The sequence below is a fragment of the Vipera berus genome (genome assembly GCF_964194415.1).
Source record: "Vipera berus genome assembly, chromosome: 2".
NCBI lineage: Eukaryota > Metazoa > Chordata > Lepidosauria > Squamata > Viperidae > Vipera > Vipera berus.
The window spans coordinates 129,231,863-129,255,753 of NC_138203.1; the positions used below are offsets into that span (position 1 = coordinate 129,231,863).

The 23,891-nt window shown below is 44.5% G+C and overlaps 1 protein-coding gene across 2 annotated transcripts in view; it reads left to right on the forward strand.

Annotated features, from left to right (window-relative positions):
* The window catches only part of ENDOU (endonuclease, poly(U) specific), a gene marked incomplete at its 5' end in the record, with an annotated part of 30,470 nt that extends 17,725 nt beyond the window's left edge, over nt 1-12,745 (forward strand). For both annotated transcript variants that reach the window (XM_081321964.1, XM_081321963.1), the window contains 7 exons: nt 843-866; nt 3,285-3,450; nt 4,604-4,806; nt 5,587-5,706; nt 6,804-6,910; nt 10,294-10,436; nt 11,365-12,745. In XM_081321964.1, the coding sequence (XP_081178090.1) occupies nt 843-866; nt 3,285-3,450; nt 4,604-4,806; nt 5,587-5,706; nt 6,804-6,910; nt 10,294-10,436; nt 11,365-11,473 (872 nt within the window). In that variant the 3' untranslated portion in view covers nt 11,474-12,745. The remainder of the gene's footprint in view (nt 1-842; nt 867-3,284; nt 3,451-4,603; nt 4,807-5,586; nt 5,707-6,803; nt 6,911-10,293; nt 10,437-11,364) is intronic.
* Nucleotides 12,746-23,891: the final 11,146 nt, after the last annotated feature.

The window sequence follows — 23,891 nt, forward strand, 5'->3', positions numbered from 1 at the left end:
GTGGTGGGTTTTTGTAACTTCTTGGGCTTTTGTGTTTGGAGTTGTTTCCTGTTCCTGTGGCATGAACGTTGACCTGAACTTTTGAGTGTGTCCTTTTTGGTATTCTGGTGGTGGTGGGTTAATCCTATTATGTCCTAAAGGTCATATCCTGCTTCCCTGGGGCTGGGGCTGATGGCTATGTCCTGTGTTGGATTTTTTGGGTGAGGGGTTGTTGGTTCTAGGGATTTTTGTCTTTGTAATCCCATCAGCTCCAAGCTTCCTGGCTACAGTCTTTTTGAAAGGATTATCAAATCTACATTTCTAAAACCTGGCCTGCTTGGTTTCTGCGGGGAGACTTGGGGCGAGGTGGTTTCTGCCTAAGATTTTCTATTATTCCTTTGGGGAAATATAATATTATGTCCTTTTTAATATCCCCCCCAAAAAATATTTCCTTCTCTAGGAGGGTGGGTGGGTGCTGACTTCCAACACATCCTTAAGAGCTGATTCGGTGAGCTCAAACAATAGGAATCAATAAATTGGAAAGCATGGAAATATTCCTCCAGATGATATGCAAAAATCCAAAATGGATAGGTGGAAATTGCAGCCATCTTTCCCTTACCGGCAAGCAGTGCTTTTTTTGTAAAAAAAAAAAAAAAAAGGTGCCAGAACTCACACATGTCATACAACCCGCCTTGCCTACCCTACAAGGTTCCATCCAAAAAAGGTGCCAGAACTCCGTTCTGGGCATTCTATAACAAAAAAAGCCCTGTCGGCAAGAAGACCATATCTGTAGAAATAAATGACAAGTTTGATGTTTCTATGTGACCAGAAGATTCATGCCAGATTTCTTCCTTCTTTAACAGGTACCACAGATGACCAAAAAAAGGGCAAGTATTGGAACCTTCTCTTCATCTTTACATGAAACGTGCAATGAAAATTGCTAACTGCTAAAGCCACAGAGCTATTGGTGAATCCTTTGAGGAGGTAACGAAGGCAGAATTGAGCTGATTGGGTAGGAGCTGTTAATATCAAGGATTTCTTAGCCAATCAGCACCCCTACCTCCTCTACCAAATATTCTTAGTTGCTTAATTTTGCTCTTGGAGTTTCTACAGGGAGTAGAAACTGCTTCTATCAATAGTAATTGCTAGCTCACCAACAGTTGTATATTGTACTTCAGTGATGATAGAGACATTCCCCAGATCTATTTCTTGCAGTTAAAACAAACATTCACTTCCTCTTCACTGACACCTAGTGGCAGCAACGATTTCCTTTCTATTGAAAATAATTTCATTTGTCACAGTTGGTCAAAATAGGGAAATTTTGGATGACAGTTCTATCACCCTTTGCAATTGGCTCTGCAGGCTGCAGTTTATAGGAATTGTGTTCAAAATACCTTGAAGATAACAAATTGCTTATAATTGCAATCAAACATTAGCAGTTATACAACTGAATTCATCCATGTGCCTATATGGTCTTGGTTCCCTTAATTTTAAGGGTTCTGCAGAAAAATTTACATTTAAAAAAGGATTTTAAAACATGCTTCCCCTCTAACAATATATAGCCAGAAGCATTTGGATCTTTTGACACCAGTAGGAACTACAGTGAACAGAAAACTAAAATCCAATGTATACTTGAATCCAAGAGGGACTTACTATACAGCACCACTTTATCACGAGTCTTTTCCAATTCATCATCCTAAATCCCAAGTTCTGGGGTCTTTCTAGAAGACTGGTTCTTAAATAGTTTGATCCTATTATCAAACTATTTAAACTTTTCCCAGTTTTAAATAACGCCATTAATACCCCCTCTCCCAAAAAAACCAACCCCCAAATAAAAGAGCCTTGGTGGAGCAGTGGGCTGATGCCTCCTTAAGTAACACCAGCTGCCTGCAATTAGTGCAGGTTCGCATCCCACCAGGCTCAAGGTTGACTCAGCCTTCCATCCTTCCGAGGTAGGTAAAATGAGGACCCAGATTGTTGGGGGCAATAAGCTGACTTTGTAATAATGCCGCTTGGGGTGTGTGTGAAAGCCCTAATAAGCAGGCATATACATAGAATGAAGGCTACTGCTAAGCTTGTAAGCCGCCCTGAGTCTTCGGAGAAGGGCGGGATATAAATGGGATTTTAAAAAAATAGGCTGTTATTTTATACAAGTGTCTCAAAAGCAGAAATCCCGAACTTCATTACCATCAGGATAGGTACAAATAACCACAGTATAAGAGCCACTTCTCTAGGTAGACTTTGCTGTGAAATAAGATGAGGAAATTCAACAAACGGCACAGTCAACTCTACTTGGATTTGAATATGTTCTCAGATGTTGCCAGGTGACCGTAAGACTGCCTGGAGCTCTCCATGGTGATCAGAACATGGAACAGTCAGATTGGATCCTTCCTGCTTTATGATCTAGTGCAGGGGTAGGCAACCTTGGCTCTTTTATGACTCATGGCTGGCTCAGGAATTCTGGGAGTTGAAGTCCACGAGTCATAAAAGAGCCAAGGTTGCCTACCCCTGATCTACTGGTTCTAGTATAAGAACAGAAAAAGGCAGAGCCAGATTTCAATCCCCTGCAGCCAAGGACTGCTGCCAGTTGTCTCTTTTGTTATTTGCTGTTCAGCCTAAAATAGCTCACCAAATAGCTGTAAAGAAAAAGCTGGAGTAGACTCCTTGGGGAAAAAAAAGAATCCTTGGTAGAATTAAGTCTTGCACACAAGACACATTGTGCACATTATAAAGTAATCATCCACATTCTAGCTTGTTCTGCTCTAACAATTTTTGTGTTGATTCCACATGAATAGCTGAACCACTGTTACTCAATAAATTTGCCCCCAAACCTACTGTGCTGTTGTGTGAATGCATGGGTATTATTTAGTCTTTGCAACTTTGCATTCTCAGTATCTTCATTTCTTACAGCCAGGTGCTGATCAGAATATAAATCTTATGATACTGGTTTTTTTAAAAAAAAGTAAAAGCAAAACCCAGATAATATATGATGTGTTTTAATATACAACTACATTTAGTGATGTATCTTCTGAAATTAAAACATCTTTACACTTAAAAATAAACATGTTCAGAGGTAGATGTTAAATGAAATGACAAACTGACACAAATCAGAAATAGTTTCAGCTATGCATTCTCAATATGCATACTTGTATACTTTTCAAAGTTGTATTTAAAATTCTCCAGAAGCTTTTTATCTGCAATTTTTGAATCATTGTGGGTGGATGGCATTCTTTGCTCGTTTTAAGCAGCTTTGCCAAGCGACTGATTCAAATGACCGTAAGCTAAAATCATTATTTTTCCATCAGAAGAATTCTCATACAGAGACGATACTATAACAGATGAAGAACTACAAGAAGCATCAGAGAAGATTTACCAGACTGACCACAACAGAGCAGAGGAGTCTGACATTGTCCTGAACAAGCAATACTTCACTTCCAAAACAAATGGGCATGAAGATAATTCCCCAGATCAGTGAGTTTAACCTATTAGTATGTAAACTACACAGCAAACATAGGCAACTGGAATTTAATTTAATTTAATTTAATAATTTGATTTCTATACTGCCCTTCTCCCGAAGGACTCATGGCGGTGAACAGGGCAATACACAATAAAAATCGAGTACAAAAATTAAAAAGCCATTAAACATCATGCCCATAAAATCAATACATATTAAAGTTAAAACTAGTTTTAAAAACCCAACCCCGTCCCGTCAGACCAGGCCAGCTTGTTCGAAAAAGAATGTTTTGAGATCGCGCCGGAAGGAGCGAAGGTCGGGGGCCATCCAGAGCTCAACCGGTAAGCGGTTCCAAAGGTCTGGCGCGCCCACAGAGAACGCTCTCCCCCTGGGGGTCACCAATCGGCATTCTTTGATCGGCGGCACCCTGAGGAGGCCCTCTCTGTGGGAGCGCACTGGACGGAGGGAAGTTGACGCCGGCCGCAGGTGTTGCCGTAGGTAATCTGGACCCATGCCATGAAGGAATGGTAGACCCTTAATTACAGACAACCAAAATTCCAGAGATGGAAAAATAACTATTTAGTGCTCTTGTTTCTAAATTTGGAACTGGAAATATTTATTGATGACTATATCAATAAATGGCTTACTATACTATACTTATTAGATATTTATCTTCATTCAACCATAGTAATATATTCCAGGAGCATAGGAGTCAAAGGAGGAGCCCAATTTTGATGACAAAATGTTGTTTTTTCAGGTAGAAAAAAAGACAGGTTCAAACCTAGGGGCTGCAATATTATAAAATCCACATCAGACAAGGCTGAGGTGATTAGGAAGAACCAATTGTCACTGTCTTTTATCTAAGGCAAAATATTGACTAATTACGATCCACTTGGAATGGATCCTGTAAGGAGATATGTCCATGGATGCTTGGTAGAACTAGGGAAGGAGGTTGAGTGGCTCTCAGCACCACAATTCTCTGGTAGGAAATCCATCATGTCTATGTGTACTACAACGGGATAGCTGCCAGTCCCACACACAGCCAAGAGGCTGTATGCCACAGGTTATGAATGAAATCACTCTTTCAATCTGTTATGGAGTGTGGGATGAATCTTGAGCCTGTGGTAAACTGTGGACCAGCTTCACACCAAATGGTTTTTCATTGGGCAGGCTCTTCACTTATGTCAACCATGAGAAACTCTTCTCAAGGCCAACCTATGCCAGTTTTATCAAGCTATTGGATAATTATCAAGCACATGTTGGGACAGAGGAGAAATTCACGAAAGAACAGATGAAGGAACAAGACATTTTCCTTCAGGATATCATGAAGACCGAGGTCATGAAAGAGCTATATAGGTTTCTTCACAGCAAAAGTAAGTCTTTGGTAATTGAGAGATGGTCAGCGTGCTTTTATACAGAATCATAAAACCATAGAGGTGGTCAACCTCAATCTTCTGCTCAGTGGAGAAATCCAAATAAAGTTATCCCAGGTAGACTTTGTAGAGTGTACAGTTGTATGAAGAAATATTAGGCAGCCCTAATCAAATTTAATTCCAAGGACTTTCCAAGTGAACAGAAGCCGACATACATGGTACAAAGCTAGACATATCTTTCTAGAAATGTGCTTACTATTTTCTTGGGGAGTCACTAAAACCTACAATGTGATCAGGGTTGCTGCAATTTTAGTATATAATTATGCTTAGTGTGGGGAACCCTCAATTCCTCCATAAAATTGGTTTCGCTGTCAAACTTCTTCTACAATATAATATTGTATCACATGGAAGCTGTACCTGTTTTTGCTGAATGTGTGTATGAATAGACAAAGTTTTCATCCTCTCAGAAGTTCCTGGAAATAGTTTTGTGATTGAGGAAAGTAAAATATGAGATGATTTACAACACTCTTATAAACTATGATTCCTAAAGCAAACAAGTTAGACATTTTCAGAATTAATGTGAAAGTTATTGACAATTTCAAAGAGCACATTTTTCTCCCAGCCTTATTCCCATCTCTATCAAACATGTATACTTTGGATTTCTTTCATAATATCTCTGGACCACAGAGCATTGTTGGGATGATGTGAGAATTGTTTGTGATGTCTTCATGTAACAAGAAATTAATGATTGTTTGCCATCCATCTGTATCTCCATCCTAGATCATTATGATACAGAACCAGAGTTCGTTGAGGATCTTAAAAAGATGTGGTTTGGTCTTTATTCCAGAGGCAAGGATGCTAATGATAATGACTCCAGTGGCTTTGAACATGTCTTTGTAGGTAGGTTTAATTAAAACAAGCTGATATTCCTTCATACATTTAATTACAGGTAGTCCTCGGGTTACGAGTATTCATTCAGCAACTACTCAAAGATATGACAGAGCTGAATGAGGGAGACTCACAATGCGTTCTTGAAGTTCTGGCTGTTGCAGCACCCCATGGTCATGTGATTGCAATTAGGGTGATCCCTGCCAGCTTCCCACAAGCAAAGTCAATGGGGAAGCCAGCAGGAAGTTGCAAGTCATGATCATATGAGGTCGTTATTAATTTATTTATTAGATTGATGTGGCAGCCTATTGTAAACTCTGGATAGCTCACAACAATCATAAATTGGGATTGCTTGGATTGCTGTCATTAAGCAACACGATCACACGTTATTGCGCTTTACAACTGCATCTGTTAGTGAGGGAGTTCTCAGTCCCAATTGCTCTTGAAACCTGAAGACTACCAGTAGAACCACAATTTGTCTGTGTGATATTGCTTTAGCACATTTCCCCCCCTTAAAAGCTGGAGGTTTATGGCAAAGTGAAGACAGGTCTGCTAAAAGCGACGCTGATGACCTTGGTGGCATGAATACCTTGCCAATAGTAACTGATTTGTATTAATTTTTAAAGATATTCCCTATTCGCCCCCCTCCATGTTCCTTAAAATACAGTTGTAGTGCAATCCCTCTGCATATGAATTCAGTGTAGTTGAGGCTCACCAATGGGGGAGAATGGTCTATGTAGTTCAACTTGCGCAAGAAGTTCCTTAGGTTTCTTGAGCTGCATCTCTCTGAATTTCCAACCATCATATCCTTTGATGATTCTGTTTCATTTCACCTTTCCATTAAGCTTTACCTATGTCTTCCTTTTTGCTACTATCATCCTTCCTATTTATCCCTCCATTGTAATATGATGAACTCTGTAAACGTCTCCTCCGTTTCCAAAAGAACTTTGAAGAATTCCAAACCTGAACAGCTTTCTTAGGCTTTTCTTATTGATAGAATGGAGGAAAGCTCTTTGTTAATTGTCTAAAGCTTCTTTGCACAGGAATTATGACTTATAATTTGTTGTTAACATAAATTAATATGTTCTTATGGCTATGGTTCTTTTTAGGAGAAATCAAAAAAGGAAAAGTATCTGGATTTCACAACTGGATTCGTTTCTATCTTCTGGAGAAACAGGGTGTTGTTGATTATTTCAGCCACAGCTATGATGGTCCGGTATGTTTCACTGGAGAAAATGAATACTCTTCCATTATTGGGGAAAAATTAACCCACTTGGGGAAGAGAAGAAATTCCAATTCAGCTGTTAATTCACTGCTACTTTCCCCAGGAGGTCACAGCACATTCCCTGATGAAATACTGTAGCATACTGTGCATCTGTTTAACCTCTCTGTGAAATTCTGTCTGTCTGTCTGTCTGTCTGTCTGTCTGTCTGTCTGTCTGTCTGTCTGTCTGTCTATCTATCTATCTATCTATCTATCTATCTATCTATCTATCTATCTATCTATCTATCATCTAATTTCATTAACAAGGTATCTTTCAGGTTTCTTCCTGTTTTTAGTATTTGATGAAGGCAGGATCATCTGGATTTGTTTCTAATGAAAAAACAGTATCATAACTATGACAACACTACTATAAGAAAAGTCCTTTAAAAAACCCGCTTGCAAAAAAAGTATGAAAGTATACATGAAAGTATATTTATGGGTGCAAGGTTGTAGCCCAATGAAAGTATATACATGAAAGTATACTCGTTACCTCCCGTATAGACTACTGCAATGCTCTTTACATGGGGCTGCCCTTGAAGACCACCCGGAGGCTTCAGCTGTTGCAGAATGCGGCTGCACGGGTAGTGATGGGAGCACCCCGATACTCCCATATTACACCCCTCCTGCATGAGCTGCATTGGTTACCGGTTGCCCTCCGGGTGAGATTTAAGGTGCTGGTACTTACCTTTAAAGCCCTACATGGCTTAGGCCCGGGATACTTGCAGGACCATCTGCTGCCGGGAACGAATTCCCATCGCCCAGTTCGCTCACACAGAGAAGGCCTCTTCAGGGTACCGTTGGCTAGAGAATGTCGGCTAGCGACCCCCAGGGGAAGGGCCTTCTCTGTGGGAGCGCCAGCCCTGTGGAACCAGCTCCCCCCTGAGCTTCGGATGGCCCAAGATCTCCAGTCCTTTCGCCGCGGCCTCAAAACACTCCTTTTCCACCTGGCTGACCTGGACTGACAGGGGTTTTTAATTATGTTTACTATTTTTTAACTCTAATTTTTAATTTATTTTAATTTAATTTTTTAATTTTAATTTATTGTACAGAGGCCTTTAATTTCAATTTTATCTTAATTTCTGTATTTATTGTATGTTATTGTTGTTAGCCGCCCTGAGTCCTTTGGGAGATAGGGCGGGATATAAGTCCCATAAATAAATAAATAAATAAATATTTATGGGTGCAAGGTTGTAGCCCAATGTTGCAGATATTTGGTTAGCAGGGAGGTGTGTGGTACTGGGCAAAAGGAATGCCTGCTCCCCCTGCCTAAAACAGATTGCAGAAAGTATGTTATAAAAAATGATGGTTCAAAAGAGAGAGAAGAAGAAGGAGAAAGAAAAAGAAACAACTTAGACATAATTATCCAGCTGTGGCTGGTGACACATTCTGGGCATACACAATGTCACAAAAATAGTCTTTGACTGGATTCAAGCCTCCAGGGAATGCAATGAGTTAAGTCCATCTTAGATGTTTCTTTGTGGACTCCCTCTTCTCTTAGTAATGAAGAATGGGCTCTCTAAGACTAATGAGAACAGCACTGGAGCCTTCATTCATTTCCTCTTCCATTCCCAACATGCCCTCTTGTTCTAGGGACTTTTGGGACACAGTAGCAATTTCTCCGTTCCAAAGAAATGATGGTTTGATTTTTCTCTAAGGGTATACAGCAGCATGCCTTCCTTCCTTCCTTCCTTCCTTCCTTCCTTCCTTCCTTCCTTCCTTCCTTCCTTCCTTCCTTCCTTCCTTCCTTCCTTCCCCCACTGCACCAGCCTTTTCAAGTCCCCCTTTCCACAGGCTGTCTCATCTTTCTTTACCAAGCTGGACTTTCACACTACTGCTTTCCCCAGCCCATCTGAGCTTTTCTCCCCTGCTATTGGCTCAGATATGGAGCAGCAAGACCTATAATGGGCTTCCATTGGAGCCTTCTTTTTGGGAAACACTGTGTTAGCATCGCCAGGTGGTAAGGCAAGTCAAGACCAGATAACATCTTGGTATGGGATGATTTCTAGATTATCGGAAGGAGCTTGAACATATTGGGTATTAGTCATTTGTGGGACTAGCCCAAAAGGAGGCTGAAATAAAATCATAAATGCCATCCCACCTCACCAAGTCCAGGTGTAATGCTTGGCTATGTTATTTTGATAGGCAGATAATCCTACAAATATATCTGCTCCTGTGTATATGACTGTGTGTACTTATATCCACGCAATACACTTGAAATAAGTTTAAATAACTATTTTGTTCCATGTTCATGTTGTTATCTCTGTTTAGTGGTAGGGCTGGCCATGGTCACATGTTAATATCCATTGACTATGTTGGAACTCTTAGATTATGAGCCAAGAGGATTAACATTTAGAGGGTTGAGAAGAGTTTGGGAACGTTTCTCTCCTGAGCTTTTCTTGGGCTGGTTTAGGCATAGGCCATCATGTGACTTATCTTAATCACTGCTGTGACATTTTTCACTCCATTGATTATCAGGGTTGATTTGGTTGACCTAGCTGGCTAGGCGGGTGTCCCTTTCCTCCCTCTTTGTTCCATGTGCAGCCAGAAGTTGCATGTCCATTGAATGAGGACAGTTATCTCAGACAGAAGGAGTGTACTGATCTTTAGTCAAGGGCATACAAAACAACATTGGTGGCCCTACTGATCAGCATTACGTACCAGTGGGAGGTTATGTGGAACAAACATTGAACTCTACTTGCCATAACATATGACAAATATTTCCCTCCCTTCTCACAAAAGAAGCACCAATGTGTTGGGTTTTTTTTGCCCCACACTGCTGATAGAATATGGTATCCCTCTTATGTGTTACTAGTCTTCACAAATAGTTAGATCTCATCAAGCTGGGTATAGGCATTTGTGGTTTGTATGGCTTCGCAATGTAAAACTCTTCTTGGAAATATTTTATTGTTGCAAACACTGTAGATCAGGGGTGTCAAACTCAATTTCATTGAGGGCCGCATCAGCATTGCGGTTGCCCTCAGGGGGCCGGGTGGGTGTGGCCTGGCTGGGCGTGGCCTACTGGGTGGGCATGGCTAAAGTGCGTATGGCCTACTGGATGGGCATGGCCAGCTCTATATCGTTTACATCAAGGGTGCCAATAGTGGCCTGGGCAGGAGTGGGACAGATCTGAGGGTCTCTGGCAGGAGGAGGGTCTCTGGGCCAGGGCCAAGGCAGTGGGGGCCGTTCCCTCACTGTTTCCAGGATGGCTTCACGGGCCGCGTGAAACCACTTCGCGGGCCGGATCTGGCCCCCGGGCCTTGTGTTTGACATGTCTGCTGTAGATCAAAGCTCTTGGAAAATTTCCAGCATATTTTTTTTTCTCTCTCCTCCTTTTAGTGGACCTCATATCCAGATGTTCTGGGAATGCAGTTCAACTTTGATGGATTTTACAAACAGATTGGAAGTGCTTTTATTGGAAGCAGTCCTGAATTTGAATTCGGACTCTATTCCTTATGTTTCATTGCTCGGCCTGGAAAAGTGTAAGTATATTGTTAGGGCCGAGAGTTATTTTCACAGCAGTTCATATGGGAAGATGCAGTGCCAATAAAGGATGGTCTGGAAGCTAATGCATGTTTTTGATGTGCTACTTCCCATGTATCAAAAGTATTCACATTCTGAATGAAATTCTTTCCAAGTGAAAGAGACGTTTCAATCCATTCAGTTGTTCTCAGGAGCAGAGCTGGCAAGCAGGGTTATGAAATAGCAATGTTCTTGCATCTACTGTATACTCCCTGACATCTGATGTGAAAAGGTCTGTCACTTTTGAAGACAAAGGTTTCATTTAGCTATCTTAGTCAGTAGATGGTAGTAGACCTAGCCTTCAAATTAAAGTCTGAGCAAAGTAATGGCCATTAAAATATCTCAAGATCTTGGCTCAAGGTAGAGTAAAAGTTCTGAATTTTCCCAGTAATGTTCAGGCAAATGACCTTCACAATTTAGGAGTAGCACATAGTACGCCTTGCAGAATTTAACAGCCTCAAGGCATGAATCGCATCAGTGGGTTAATTCAAGCAATTTCTTAAGGTTTGTTCCATAAACAATCTTATTCATGGGAGATCTTCTGAATTCATACTTTTCATGAAGAGGTTTCCAAGTGGTGAACCCAGTGCTTTTTTTGTAAAAGAAAAAGGTGCCGGAACTCACACATGTCATACAACCCACCTTGCCTACCCTACAAGGTTCTATCCAAAAAAGGTGCCGGAACTCCGTTCTGAGCGTTCTATGAGAAAAAAAGCCCTGGGTGAACCAGACAACATTCATAAAGGTGATCCAATAGAGAACAGGTGGAATTGTTGATGGTAAGGCTTGATTCAGCTAGTAATTTGACTCAACTGTAGTTTATTCCCAATAATTATCTAGAGCTTTTATTTAAGAAAGATGATTGCATACCAGTTTTCTATCTTTCAGGTGTCACCTGAAAATTGGAGGCCACAATCTGAATATCCAAACTTGGGAGAAATCCACTTATGACAATGGCAAAAAGTATATTGCCTCAGCTTATGTGTTTATCCCATGAGGTTGCAAGATTAAAAACAACAACAACAACAATAACACCCTCCTGAAAGACCCAGAAACAATCCACAGAACATCCAATGTTAATCTCTGTTCATGCCATTTCACAACCGCTGTATATTGCATGTGTTCTTTCATCTTTTAATGTGGTACTGGTGATAGCTGGAATGGGCCATAGTGAAAAGACATTTCAAATCTACAAGTCTTTAGCAGACTATAGTTCAGCCAGAAGGCATAGGTAGCAAGTAACTTTTTTTCTAGAGATGGCACACACATTTCGCATAAAATAAACACAGAAAGGAAAGTGAAATAATGTTTGGTTAAAAAAATAAACAACAGACAGCAGGCAGGAACATTTCTAAAATTACCTGCCATTGTCTTTTCCTTGAAAGAAACCTGATTTCTATTTAGGCAAAAAAGAAAGAAGAAACTTCGTAGTACATTGAATGTATGTGCGTGTGTGTATGCACACACACATATACACAACAAACACACACATTTCATTCCTTTATTCATTCATTCCCCAAGAGTAGCTACTCAGGTAACTACTCAAGAAATGGGGACAAGAAGGGGAAGAAAATCTAAATCAGTATTCAATATAACTGTATGAAATATGAAAATGGAATCTTTAAGGATGGTACTTAATTACCTGTTTCTGATCCATTGAGTTGCTCTCTGATTTCTTTTTGGTATGTTGTTTTAAAAAAACAAAACCAGTTCATATGTACCTGTCAAACCCTCTTGAGTTCTTTGACTTCCTTCCCTTATACTGCCCAGCCTCTAAGCAGCATTAAAATTGAGAAAACTAAGAAATTTCACTAAAAGCTTAACATTTGTGTTCAAAATGTGGCTGAGCCATGGACCAAATGACTAGTCTTTGATTAAACCACTATTTCTCAGGCCTTTGATTTCGTCAGATGGAGAAAATGGTCTTCTACCTACCTTACAGGGCTGTTGTGAAGTTGTAAAAGGCTGATGGCAAAAATGTATAATAAAATGCAAAAAATCATACATTAATAATACAATGCTTCTGTATGATTTGATTAATAAATCTTTGTTTGAGTAACTTATTTTTAAAACAGCAATTATGATGTTTACGTTAGCCTTTTATCCCCAGCAGTGATATTATATCTTTCTAGAAATATGCATTTCTTTCAGCTGTACAGTTTCTTCAGATTTTCTCACTGAATCTGGCAGAGTTTAATTGTAGCATTCAATTAAAACTTGATAAAATGTCCAATAGATTCAGTGGTTCTATTTGACTGATTCTATGGGATTCCAGGTCTAATCTCAGGAAAGATAAATATGTAACTGATCTGCGGAGATCAATTTCAGTTCAAAAACCAAAGATTCACGAGTCTCTATTTCTGAACCCGCCTGTCTTTCCAACTGCACTGATAGAGTAAGTAACAATCTCTAAGAAGAAATTTTCAGACAAAAGTTTGCCAGCAGATTGGGTTTTGAGAATTTCAGTCATTATCAAGCAGCTCAATATAATTATTGAAGAGAAATTCACTCACTACAAACCTGAGTTTTAACGTGCTTAATTTCAGATTTTCAGATCAATGCACAACCAAAACAGGGTTACCTTTGGAATTTCATACCTATCTGAATTTTGCAATGAAGTTGCTTAATAATACATCCTGTTACGACACCTTTAACACCATGAAAGAACAACATCTGCTTAACCTGGGTCATTGGGAACGACTTGGTGGCGCAGTGGTTAGAATACAGTACTGCAGGCTACTTCTGCTGACAGCAGTTCGGCAGTTCGGGTCTCACGGTTGACTCAGCCTTCCAATATGCTGACTTTGTAAACCACTTAGAGAGGGCTGTAAAGCACTGTGAAGTGGTATATAAGTCTAAGTGCTCTTGCTCTTGCTAGGTGTATAGAAATACCAAATCCAGTCTGACCATCTGACTGTCTGTGCAACCAATCCTTAATAATACAATAATAATAGATATTAGGAAAAAAAACTATGCACTAGAATTTCTTGAAAACTATTTGCCAAGCTAAACTGCATTTGGGAAAACTGGAATTCTGTGGACATGAAGCCTTATTGTAAAAGAAAAAAACAACCTACAGAAGAAACAGACACTAACTAAAATCTGTAATACAAGCTTTATTATTATTATTATTTTTAAAAAAATCAGGCTAGTAGAAAAGTGAAACAAAATTAATTTAAGAATGGAAAATGAAGAAATGGATGAAACCATTGAGGTTTCTTGAAAACCTCCACTGATGGAGCACCCAGAACTTCTGGAATCAAGCTGTTTCACTGATTGTCTATGGAGATTCTCAGTCATCCAGGTCATGGTTGTCCCAAAGGCAGTGGTGGCATTCAGCCTGTTCGCACCACTTCGGCAGAACCGGTAGTTAATTTTTTGTTGCCCAGGCCCAGAGTGGACTTCCAGAAGCGGCAGCCACACAGAGAACCAGTTGTTCACATATTTGAATCCCACCACTGCCCAAAGGTGCTTTCTCAAGAGGCAACTGGACTTTCCTGTTTTTCTTTGAAGACTTTTGCTTCTCATCCAAGAAGCTTCTTCAGCTCTGACTGGATGGTGGGGAATGGTGTTCTGAACCAGCCCTCTTCTGGCCTTGTAGTAGGCAAACCCCTATTCAGAAAGAAGAGACTGGAGAGCGTCCAAGGCTAAAAGGCGTCTGCCAAGTTTTATTACTCAATTAACAAAAACACTAGAGCTTGTCTCCTCAAGCGGAAGAGTTGCTTTCAGCAACCAGCCCCTCCCCAAACACTCCTTTTATTGAGAGCTCAGGGCGTGGTCTCCCTGTGCCTCCTCCCGAGGAGTCCCACAGCCTTTCTTTGTTTGTTCCTGCTCGACTGCCTCCTGCCTCCCTACCAGCCGTTCCCCGCAGGTCCGACACACACATAGACAAATGAGAGAGGGGGAAATGCCGGACTGCCGCCTCCCTACCAGCTGTTCCCCGCGGGTCCAACACACACAGACACAGAGAGAGAGAGAGAGAGAAGGGGGAAAAGAAGGAGGGGATCTGGCAGCACCCGAGACTCCATATGCTGCTCAGAAACACCCTCACACCGCCCTCCCTCCTGTGGCAGACAGTCTTCTGCTTGCCGCCCTCAATCAGAAGGGAGGGCCGTGGGAGGACCGCATTTACACAGAGCAGGGAGGGCTGTTAGAGGGCCGTATTAAACCGCCCCCCGGGCCGCAAATGGCCCCCGGGCCGGACTTTGGACATGCCTGCCATATGCACTCTAGCCACGCCCACCCAGTAGGCCATATGCACTCTAGCCACGCCCACCCAGTAGGCCATGCCAACCCAGGCCACACCCACCCGGCCCCCTGAGGGCAACCGCAATGCTGATGCGGCCCTCAATCAAATTGAGTTTGACACCCCTGCCTTACAGCAACAGAAGATACATCTCCCTTGTCTGCATGATGACCCTTCAAATATTTCAAAAATATTTGTTGTATTGGACTAGATGACCTTCCAACTACTACTACTTATTGTTATTGTTATTGTTATTGTTATTGTTATTGTTATTGTTATTGTTATTGTTATTGTTATTGTTATTGTTATTGTTATTGTTATTGTTATTGTTATTGTTATTGTTATTGTTATTGTTATTGTTATTGTTATTGTTATTGTTATTGTTATTGTTATTGTTATTGTTATTCATCCGAAATATACCCATTTATAAGCACTTTCCCTTTTTATTCTTCCCTTTCTCCTCTTCGTCAGTCTCTCTCTCTCTCTCTCTCTCTCTCTCTCTCTCTCTCTTCCGTTGCATTCTTTTTTTAATTAAAGAATATACAGAAAGAGATGGCTTACACAGCTGATAATGTATCAAATGCATTTCCTCAAAACACAAAGCTTGCACTAAAAAAAAAAAAAGACTTCATAACATTCTTCTGGAACTAAGTGAACTTCACCTTCTATTGCCAGTGGCTTACTTCCAAACTAATTATACCAGGGGAAGCAATCATAGAACTCTCAATCTGGACTGGCCGGAAAAGGGATCCCAAGCAAGCTAATACATATATATAAATAGAAGAGAATACATGTAACCCGGGGTTAAACTATGCAGCCCTCGGTACTTTCTGAGGTTTGATATTTGCTTGTAGTTGTTTCATTACTCAACTAGACAATAGCATCAGCGCTAGCGAGTGTGGGGTTTGCTCTTTGTTTATATACAGGGCTTTTTTTCTCATAGAACGCTCAGAACGGAGTTCCGGCACCTTTTTTGGATGGAACTGTTCTGAACCAGCCCTCTTCTGGCCTTGTAAAGGCAAACCCCTATTTAAGAAGAAGAGACTGGAGAGCTTCCAAGGCTAAAAGGCATCTGCCAAGATTTAATTACGCAGTTAACAAAAACACAAGAGCTTGTCTTCTCAAGCGGAAAAGTTGCTTTCAGCAACCAGCCCCTCCCCAAACACTCCTTTTATAGAGAGCTCAGGGCGTGGTCTCCCTGTGCCTCCTCCCGAGGAGTCTCACAGCCTTTCTTTGTTTGTTCCTGCTCGACTGCCTCCTGCGTCGGGCGTCCTTGAACAGGGCCAGCTGTGGGTCATCTTCCTCCGCACTCTCGGGCTCACGCAGCTGAGAAGAGGTCCCCGGCTGAGGACTCTGCAAAGCCTCCAAATCATCATCAGCCGGTTCGTTTCCCTCCTCCCCCACATCTGAGTCATCCGATACATCGGAGCCGGCTGTCGGACCCACAGGCTGGCCCTGAGTCACAACACTATCCCGCACCGCAGGGCCCTTCCCCCGGGTCTGCCGATCCGGATGCGGTCGGGATGGGAACTGTTCGTGAAAAGCAGTCACCAACGCAGGGGCATGAACGGCGGTCGCGTCTTCCCATGTGAAGTCCTCCGGCCCGTACCCTTTCCACTCGATCAGGTACTGGAAGCGACCTTTCAGCCAGCGGGAATCCCTGATGCTGGCGACCTCGTACTCGGGGGTGCTGTCGCCATCACGAGGTCCTGATGGGGGAGGTTCCGCTTGGCGAAGTGGACAAGCCGGTTGTTCGGGGACCAACAAGGACCGATGGAAGACGGGGTGCACGCGCAGGGAACGTGGCAGAGTTAAACGATAGGCGACCGGGTTGATGACGGCCTCGACTGGGAACGGTCCAAGGTAATGGTGGTCCAGCTTCCTCGCCGGCCGAGTGGATGGTAGGTTCCTGGTGGACAGCCAGACCCGATCCCCCACCGATAATGGAGGCGTATCCCTTCTCGACCGATCGGCGAACCTCTTGTAGTTGGCCTTGGCCTTCTCCAGCTGCCGTCGCACCAACCGATGGATCGCCTGTAATTCCGCCATGAATTCGTTCGCTGCCGGCTCCGGTGAGTCCACGGGAGAAAGGGGGAAAAACCTGGGGTGATAACCCACGTTGGCCAAGAACGGTGTCATCTGCGTGGAGGTGTGCTGCGAGTTGTTAAAGGCAAACTCGGCTATGGCCAAATAGTCCACCCAATTGTCCTGCTGCAGGTTAACGTAGCAGCGCAGATACTGCTCTAAGATGCCGATGACCTTCTCGGTACCCCCGTCGGTCTGAGGATGATGCGCGGACGAGAGGCAAACCTTAATGTCCAACGCCCGCATCAACTCCTGCCAGAAGCGGGCTGTAAACTGGGCCCCCCTATCGGAGACGACCCTATCGGGAAGGCCGTGCAGCCGGAACACCTGTTGGATGAACATGCGACTAGTGGCGCGAGCTGACGGTAAGCCGCGACAGGGGATGAAGTGCGCCATCTTGGTCAACATGTCCACCACCACAAACACTGTCGTGAAGCCGGAGGATGGGGGTAGATCCGTCAGAAAGTCCATGGACACAGCCCCCCAGGGTCTCTTGGGCGTTGGCAAAGGCTGCAGTAAACCAGGCGGGGCCCCTGTCGCTGACTTGGCCTGCCTGCATGGGACGCAGGAGGTGACATAAGACTGGACATCGTGTCGGACTCGGGGCCACCAGAAGGTACGGGAGACCAGGTTCAGAGTCTTGAACAGGCCAAAATGCCCCGCAGCCGGGTTATCATGACACTGGCTGAGGACGAGTCCCCTGAGTGGCCCTCCTGGAACATAGAGCCGGTCACGATAATACAGGAGTCCATCCGTGACCAACCAAGGCGAATCTGGCCCCACCTCTTCCTTCCGCTGAGCCACCCACGCCTCCTGCTGCTGCGCCTCCCGGATCCGAGCCCGTATATCCACCGGCTCCCGCACCGCAGCAAAAGACTCGACGGGGATCACTGTCCTGGGCGGAAGCTTGTCTTCCACTTGGGTGTACTCGGGCTTCCTGGACAGAGCATCCGCTCTCTGGTTGTGCCCGCTTGGTATGTACCGCACCCGGAAGTCAAACCTCGCAAAGAAGAGGGACCACCGGATCTGGCGTTGGTTCAAATTCCGAGCGGTCTGCAGGCTTTCCAGATTCTTGTGGTCCGTCCGGACCTCGATTTGATGCCGCGCCCCCTCCAGATGATGCCTCCAAGCCTCGAACGCCGCCTTGATGGCCAGCAGCTCCTTCTCCCAGATGGTATAGTTGCGCTCCGAGGGGTTCAATTTCCGAGAGTGATACGCGCAAGGGAAAAGGGTACCGTTGGGCGTCGCTGCCTGGAGTAACACGGCCCCAATGGCAATGTCGGAGGCGTCCGCCTCCACGACAAACGGCCGTTGCGGGTCAGGATGCTTCAAGATGGGCTCCTTCATGAAGGCGTCCTTCAAAGCTTGGAACGCCTGTTGTTCGGGGGCGTTCCACTGGAACCGAGTCTTCTTCTGCAGGAGCCGGGTAAGGGGGGCTGTCAAGGCAGCAAAGCCAGGGATGAATGTTCGATAGTAGTTGGCAAATCCAAGAAGTCGCTGAACATCCTTCACGCGACGCGGGGGTTGCCAACTCTGCAACGACTCAACTTTACTCGGTTCCATGGTGATGCCCTCAGGAGAAATGCGGTGACCCAAGAAATCGATGGTCACCTGGTAGAACTGGCACTTCTCCAACTTGGCAAACAGCCGATGTTTCTGGAGGCGCTGCAGGACCTGACGGAGATGCTGATGATGCGCTTCACGCGACAGGGAGTAAATCAGGATGTCGTCCAGGTAAATCACGACAAACTGGTCCAACAGATCTCGAAAGATGTCGTTCATAAAATGCTGAAACACAGCGGGGGCGTTGGTCAGGCCAAACGGCATCACCGTGTACTCGAAATGTCCATAGCGAGTACCAAACGCCGTCTTCCACTCATCACCCGGCCGAACCCTGACGAGGTTGTAAGCTCCACGCAGGTCCAGTTTCGTGAAGATCTTAGCCTCCCGGAGTCGGTCCAAGAGCTCGGGGATGAGGGGCAGCGGGTAGCGGTTACGCACCGTGATGGCGTTGAGTTTCCGGTAGTCACAGCAGAGCCGTAACTCGCCCGACTTCTTTTTGACGAAGAGCACGGGCGCAGACACTGGCGAGGACGAGGGCCGGATGAAACCACGAGCCAAATTCTTTGTCAGGAAGTCCCGCAATGCAGCCAACTCGGGCTCCGACATGGAATACAAACGCCCCACTGGGAGAGGCGCATCAGGAACTAGATCAATGGAACAGTCATAGGGCCTGTGCGGGGGTAATTGGTCCGCCTCTGACTCGCTGAACACATCAGCAAAGTCGGACAGTTCGGGAGGCAAAGAAACCCCTGAGGAAACCTCCACCTGGCCGGCACAGATATGGCGGGTGTGGTCCACGCACTGCAAACTTGGGAAGGTGACCAAGTTCTGAGACCAATAGATCTGTGGATCATGCGCCCGGAGCCACGCCAGTCCCAGGACCACGGGGAAGTGCAGATCCGAAGTGATGTAGAACTGAATGGCCTCCACATGGGAACTGATGGCCATACACACTGGTTGCGTGGCGGCCGTAATAGGCCCGGACAGGAGCACTCGACCATCAATAGTCTCCACTAGCATGGGCGGATCCACCGGACACTGGGGAACAGCCCATTTGGCCACGAAGGCCGAGTCCATAAAGTTAGTGGTAGCCCCAGAGTCAATTAAGGCATGGACCGGAATCCCCTCTGGCTTGCCAGGAAGGATCAGTCGTGCCTCCAAAATCAAATGCCGTGGAGGTTCACAGGCACCGTCGGAATGGCGTCGCTCGGCGTGGTCGCGCCTCCAAACCATCATCAGCCGGTTCGTCTCCCTCCTCCCCCTCATCTGAGTCATCCGATACATCGGAGCCGGCTGTCGGACCCACAGGCTGGCCCTGAGTCACAACAAATGGGAGGATTTATACTGCTTGCAGACTGCTGATCGTTTGCATTCTTTTAGCGAGTCGTTGAGGCCATTTGGAGGTTTACCTGTCTTCTCAGGTAGTGCAAATGTTCTTGGCTGCAGGATGTTTTCTGCCCTGTGTCCCTTCACTGTTGAACACAGGCACAGACTGTTGGGGATGAGTCTGTGTTGTCTGCATCTCAAAAAGCACAAATGGTTCCTGTAGTCTGCAATGTTTTCTGGAAATCTCTTCATACTCCTTTCATACTCCCGCACCATTTGAAGGGTGTTCATCCCAAAGTGCATAGCTAAATGTCTATGGAGATTCTCAGTCATCCAGGTCATGGCTGTCCTGAAGGACAACCTGAAAAAGCACTTTTGGGATGTGCGCCCTTGGAATGGTGCGAGAGTATGAATGGATTTCCAGAACACATTGCAGACTACAGGAACCATTTGCGCTTCAGTTTGAGATGCAGACCACACAGACTCATCCCCAACAGGCTGTGCCTGTAGACCAAACTAGCCTACACATTAGCTGCACACCCAGAAACGTGGTGCTGCTAACCACCTCCACAGGTGAATCATTAATACACAGAGGTGTGTGGCTGTGCCTGCCTTTTCTGAAATCGACAATGATCTCTTCAGTTTTTCCTACATTTAAAATGAGGCTGTTTTTATTAGATCAGTTCAACAAATCTTCTATCTGCTCGCGGTAAGCACCCTCACTGTCAACCTAAATAAGGCCCACTACTGTTATATCATCTGCATACTTCACAATATGGGTGGTGGCAAACCTCACATAGCAGTCATAGGTCAACAGGGTGAACAACACCGGACTTAGGACACAGCCCTGAGGGGAACCTATGCTCAAGAAAATGGTGTTAGAAATATTAGTCCCATCTCTATTGGTACTCTATTCTCCACTGCACCTCCCAGTTTCTCAGTGTAAGAGAGGAGCAGCAGCAAAAGCAGCCTCCAGGGTGGGTAGATGGAAACAATGTATGCGTGAAAGTTGCAGCAGCTTGAATAGTAGCCTAGTGGATGCTGAGCTTCAAGCTGGAGATGCAGAGCGCTGAGCCATGAGCAGTTTGACAGATGGCTCAGCTGCAACTGTTTCACAGCAAAGGGGTTGGCCTCCCTTCACCATCTGCCAGGGGGGTCACAGGTGACACCCAAACATTGGGGTTGTGTGTGGGAGGGAGCTAGAGAGTGATCACACAGAAAGAAAGGGAGATGCCAGGGACTGATTTATAGGCATGCATTTGTTGGGCTCAACTGGACAGTTTGCTTAATCCAAAAGATTCTACATACAGTTTACAGCTGTGGCCTGTGTAAGCTTCCTGAGTGGAGAGGAAAGGGGGGGGCATGGACCTCTGGCTGAAAGCAAATTTGCTGGTACGTATGAGTATGAGGCAAGCTGCCCATAGGGCACAGACCATATACTGACAAAGTGCTTAGCTGACTTATTGGCCAAGCCTCTCTGAGGCTTGTAGCATGCAGGGTCTGACTTTTGCCAAATACCTCTGTTTTGCTCAGAGGTTGGTCTTCACATAATGAAGACACAATGGTTTGAGGGAATGCTGCTTATAAGTAGGGAGTGCTTAGTGACTAACTGCTTTATTAACAACTCTATAAGTCCTTTTGCAGCAGGAGCACAAGAGAAGAAAATGAAATCACATTATGACATCATCATGCAAATTGGGTGCCACATGGCATAGGATGTTGGGGTGCAGCTGATGCAAATTACATAATCTGGGCTATTGGTATGACTTCATCATGATTTCTACCAAAAGCCTACCTTGTGATACAGATTAGGACAGTGATGGCGAACCTTTTAGACGCTGAGTGCCCAAAACCCGTCCTGACCCCCGCCCCGCCCGTCTGCAGGGCCACCTACCGCCTCCACGGCCCACCGCAGCAGATTGCCCAGGTGGCCCTGCAGTGCCATGGTGGCCACACCTTCTGCCCACACCCTGTAGCATTATCTGCATGCAACAGGGCCCAAGGGCAAAGTTTTGTCCCTGCTGCCCAGCTGCCATGACCTTTGCTGTGCTGCTCCACAAAGGCCATGCCTGTGGGCGACTCTCCTCTGGGGGAACTGTTGGTGAGGTGGAGGCTGCGGGGGGAGGCGGGGCTGTGGTGACGGTGCCCATGCCCAGAGAGAAGACTCTGAGTGCTGCCTCTGGCACACGTGCCATAGGTTTGCCACCACTGGATTAGGATATACATGTACAACACACTATGTCAACTTATTAGAAAATGAGGGTGCTCCCATCTTACAATCCTATGTGGCTTTTTATCCACCATCAGTGGCTTTCTCACATTTAACCATATAATCTGAATGTGGGGTAGTTAATATAAACTAGAACTGAGCATATTTTCAAACCTTGACTTGTGTTAATTGGAAATAGCTGCTCTTGAATTTAGTCAACATCAGTACAATAGGAAAGCCACCAGCTACGATCAACTAACCTCATAGGATGAGGATGATCTGTAGTGGCGTAATGGTTAGAATGCAGTATTGCAGGCAAACTCACTGTTCACTGCCAGAAGTTCGATTCTGACCGGCTCAAGGTTGACTTAGCCTTCCATCCTTCAGAGGTCAATAAAATGAGGAGCCAGATTGTTGGGGACAATAGGCTGACTCTGTAAACTGCTTAGAGAGCATTGTAAAGCACTATGCTTTACAATGCTTTACAATGTAAAGCACTTATATAGTGCTTTACATTGTAAAGCATTGTAAAGCACTATATAAGTCTAAGTGCTATTGCTTAGTGCTAGAGGTTGGCAGCATCCAGATTTACATCCATCGGTTAGAGTAGCTTAGTGTATCATGAGAAATGTTCAAAAAGTTGCATCATTTCTCAGGATTATAAAGCCCTAAGTATCATGTGCTGGCTGCAAGCACTGGTGTGATAAGTTTCAGTAGAAATATTATTCAAATCCTTCTTCCTAGCCTCTTGTGTTTTGAGATCCTTGGCATACAAAACATATTGGAAAAGAGATGCTTCTGGTAATTCCAAGAACAGCAGAAAGCAGAGGCTAGAAAATAGAGACCTTTCTGAGGCTAGGTAGCAATCACATTGGACAGAATAGGCTTAGATAAATCAACACTGTACATGAATCACATTTCATCTACACAACAATTTTGTCAGTTCTTAAAAGTCATACCAAACCACATTCCTACTACTTCCTCATATCCGCACAGATGAATAGCTTTTGTGGTTCCCAGCAGATTGTTTTTCATTACAAAATGTGGGCTGTTTGATTTCACTAACAACAATTCATTGACAATATCATTCTTTTACTGATAATGAAATGCGTTTACTTCCCCTTCCCCAATCAATCTGACCTACCCCCTTCTGTTGGAAAGGAACCACAGCAATGTTTGGCAGAGACAATGTTTCAAGTCCTGGCACTCTGTCTTTAAGGCCCTGCTGTCCATCAGAATAGGCCGTTCTGAGTCGCCAGCATAAGTCAGCTTCTTATTTTGTCTAGCGTTCTTTTATATATTCTGGCAATAATAAGAGGCAGGGAAGTAGAGATTGGCTGTGCTGTGTGCTTTTAGCTTTCTTTCCTCAGGTAGGCATTATAAGGCTTGGGCAGAAGGGGGAGGCACTGTGCATATTTATGTATGCATTTATGGGAAAGTGTAAAGACGAGGACAGTCTAATTCAGCCATCATTTTCAGGAATGACTTTTTCAGTGCAGTGACTTGAGAAGAGAGGGAGGGGCAGAGACTGGCGAGTGGATTGTTAGACATCTGTTGCCAATGGGGGAGCCACCATGGGGCTCCCCTAGGGTTTCATCTGACAGGGGGAGCTTCATATCTCAAAGGGTTTGCTCAAGCATCATAGCCCACCTGAGCGCAGCAAAGTTGGGGAATTTAAAAGGGTGCTGAAGCCAACCCTTCCCATGAGTTCCTTTTTAGTTGTGTTTAGTTAATGGCTTTCCAACCAAGCATCTGGGTGATAGTTGGAGAGTAGTCCCTATAGGTTGCTTCCTGGCACAGCTTGGAAACAGCAGAAGGGGCTTCTAATGAGAGATGGCTGGTCCTGAGAGGCATATTCTTCTCTAAGTAGGGGGCGGTGAAACCCTTTCTGCATATTTTGGCTCAGAATGACAAACAATTCCCACCTACCCATCAACTGCAATTCTAAACAGTACTGTTACAGCCAATGACTCTAGTATGACATGC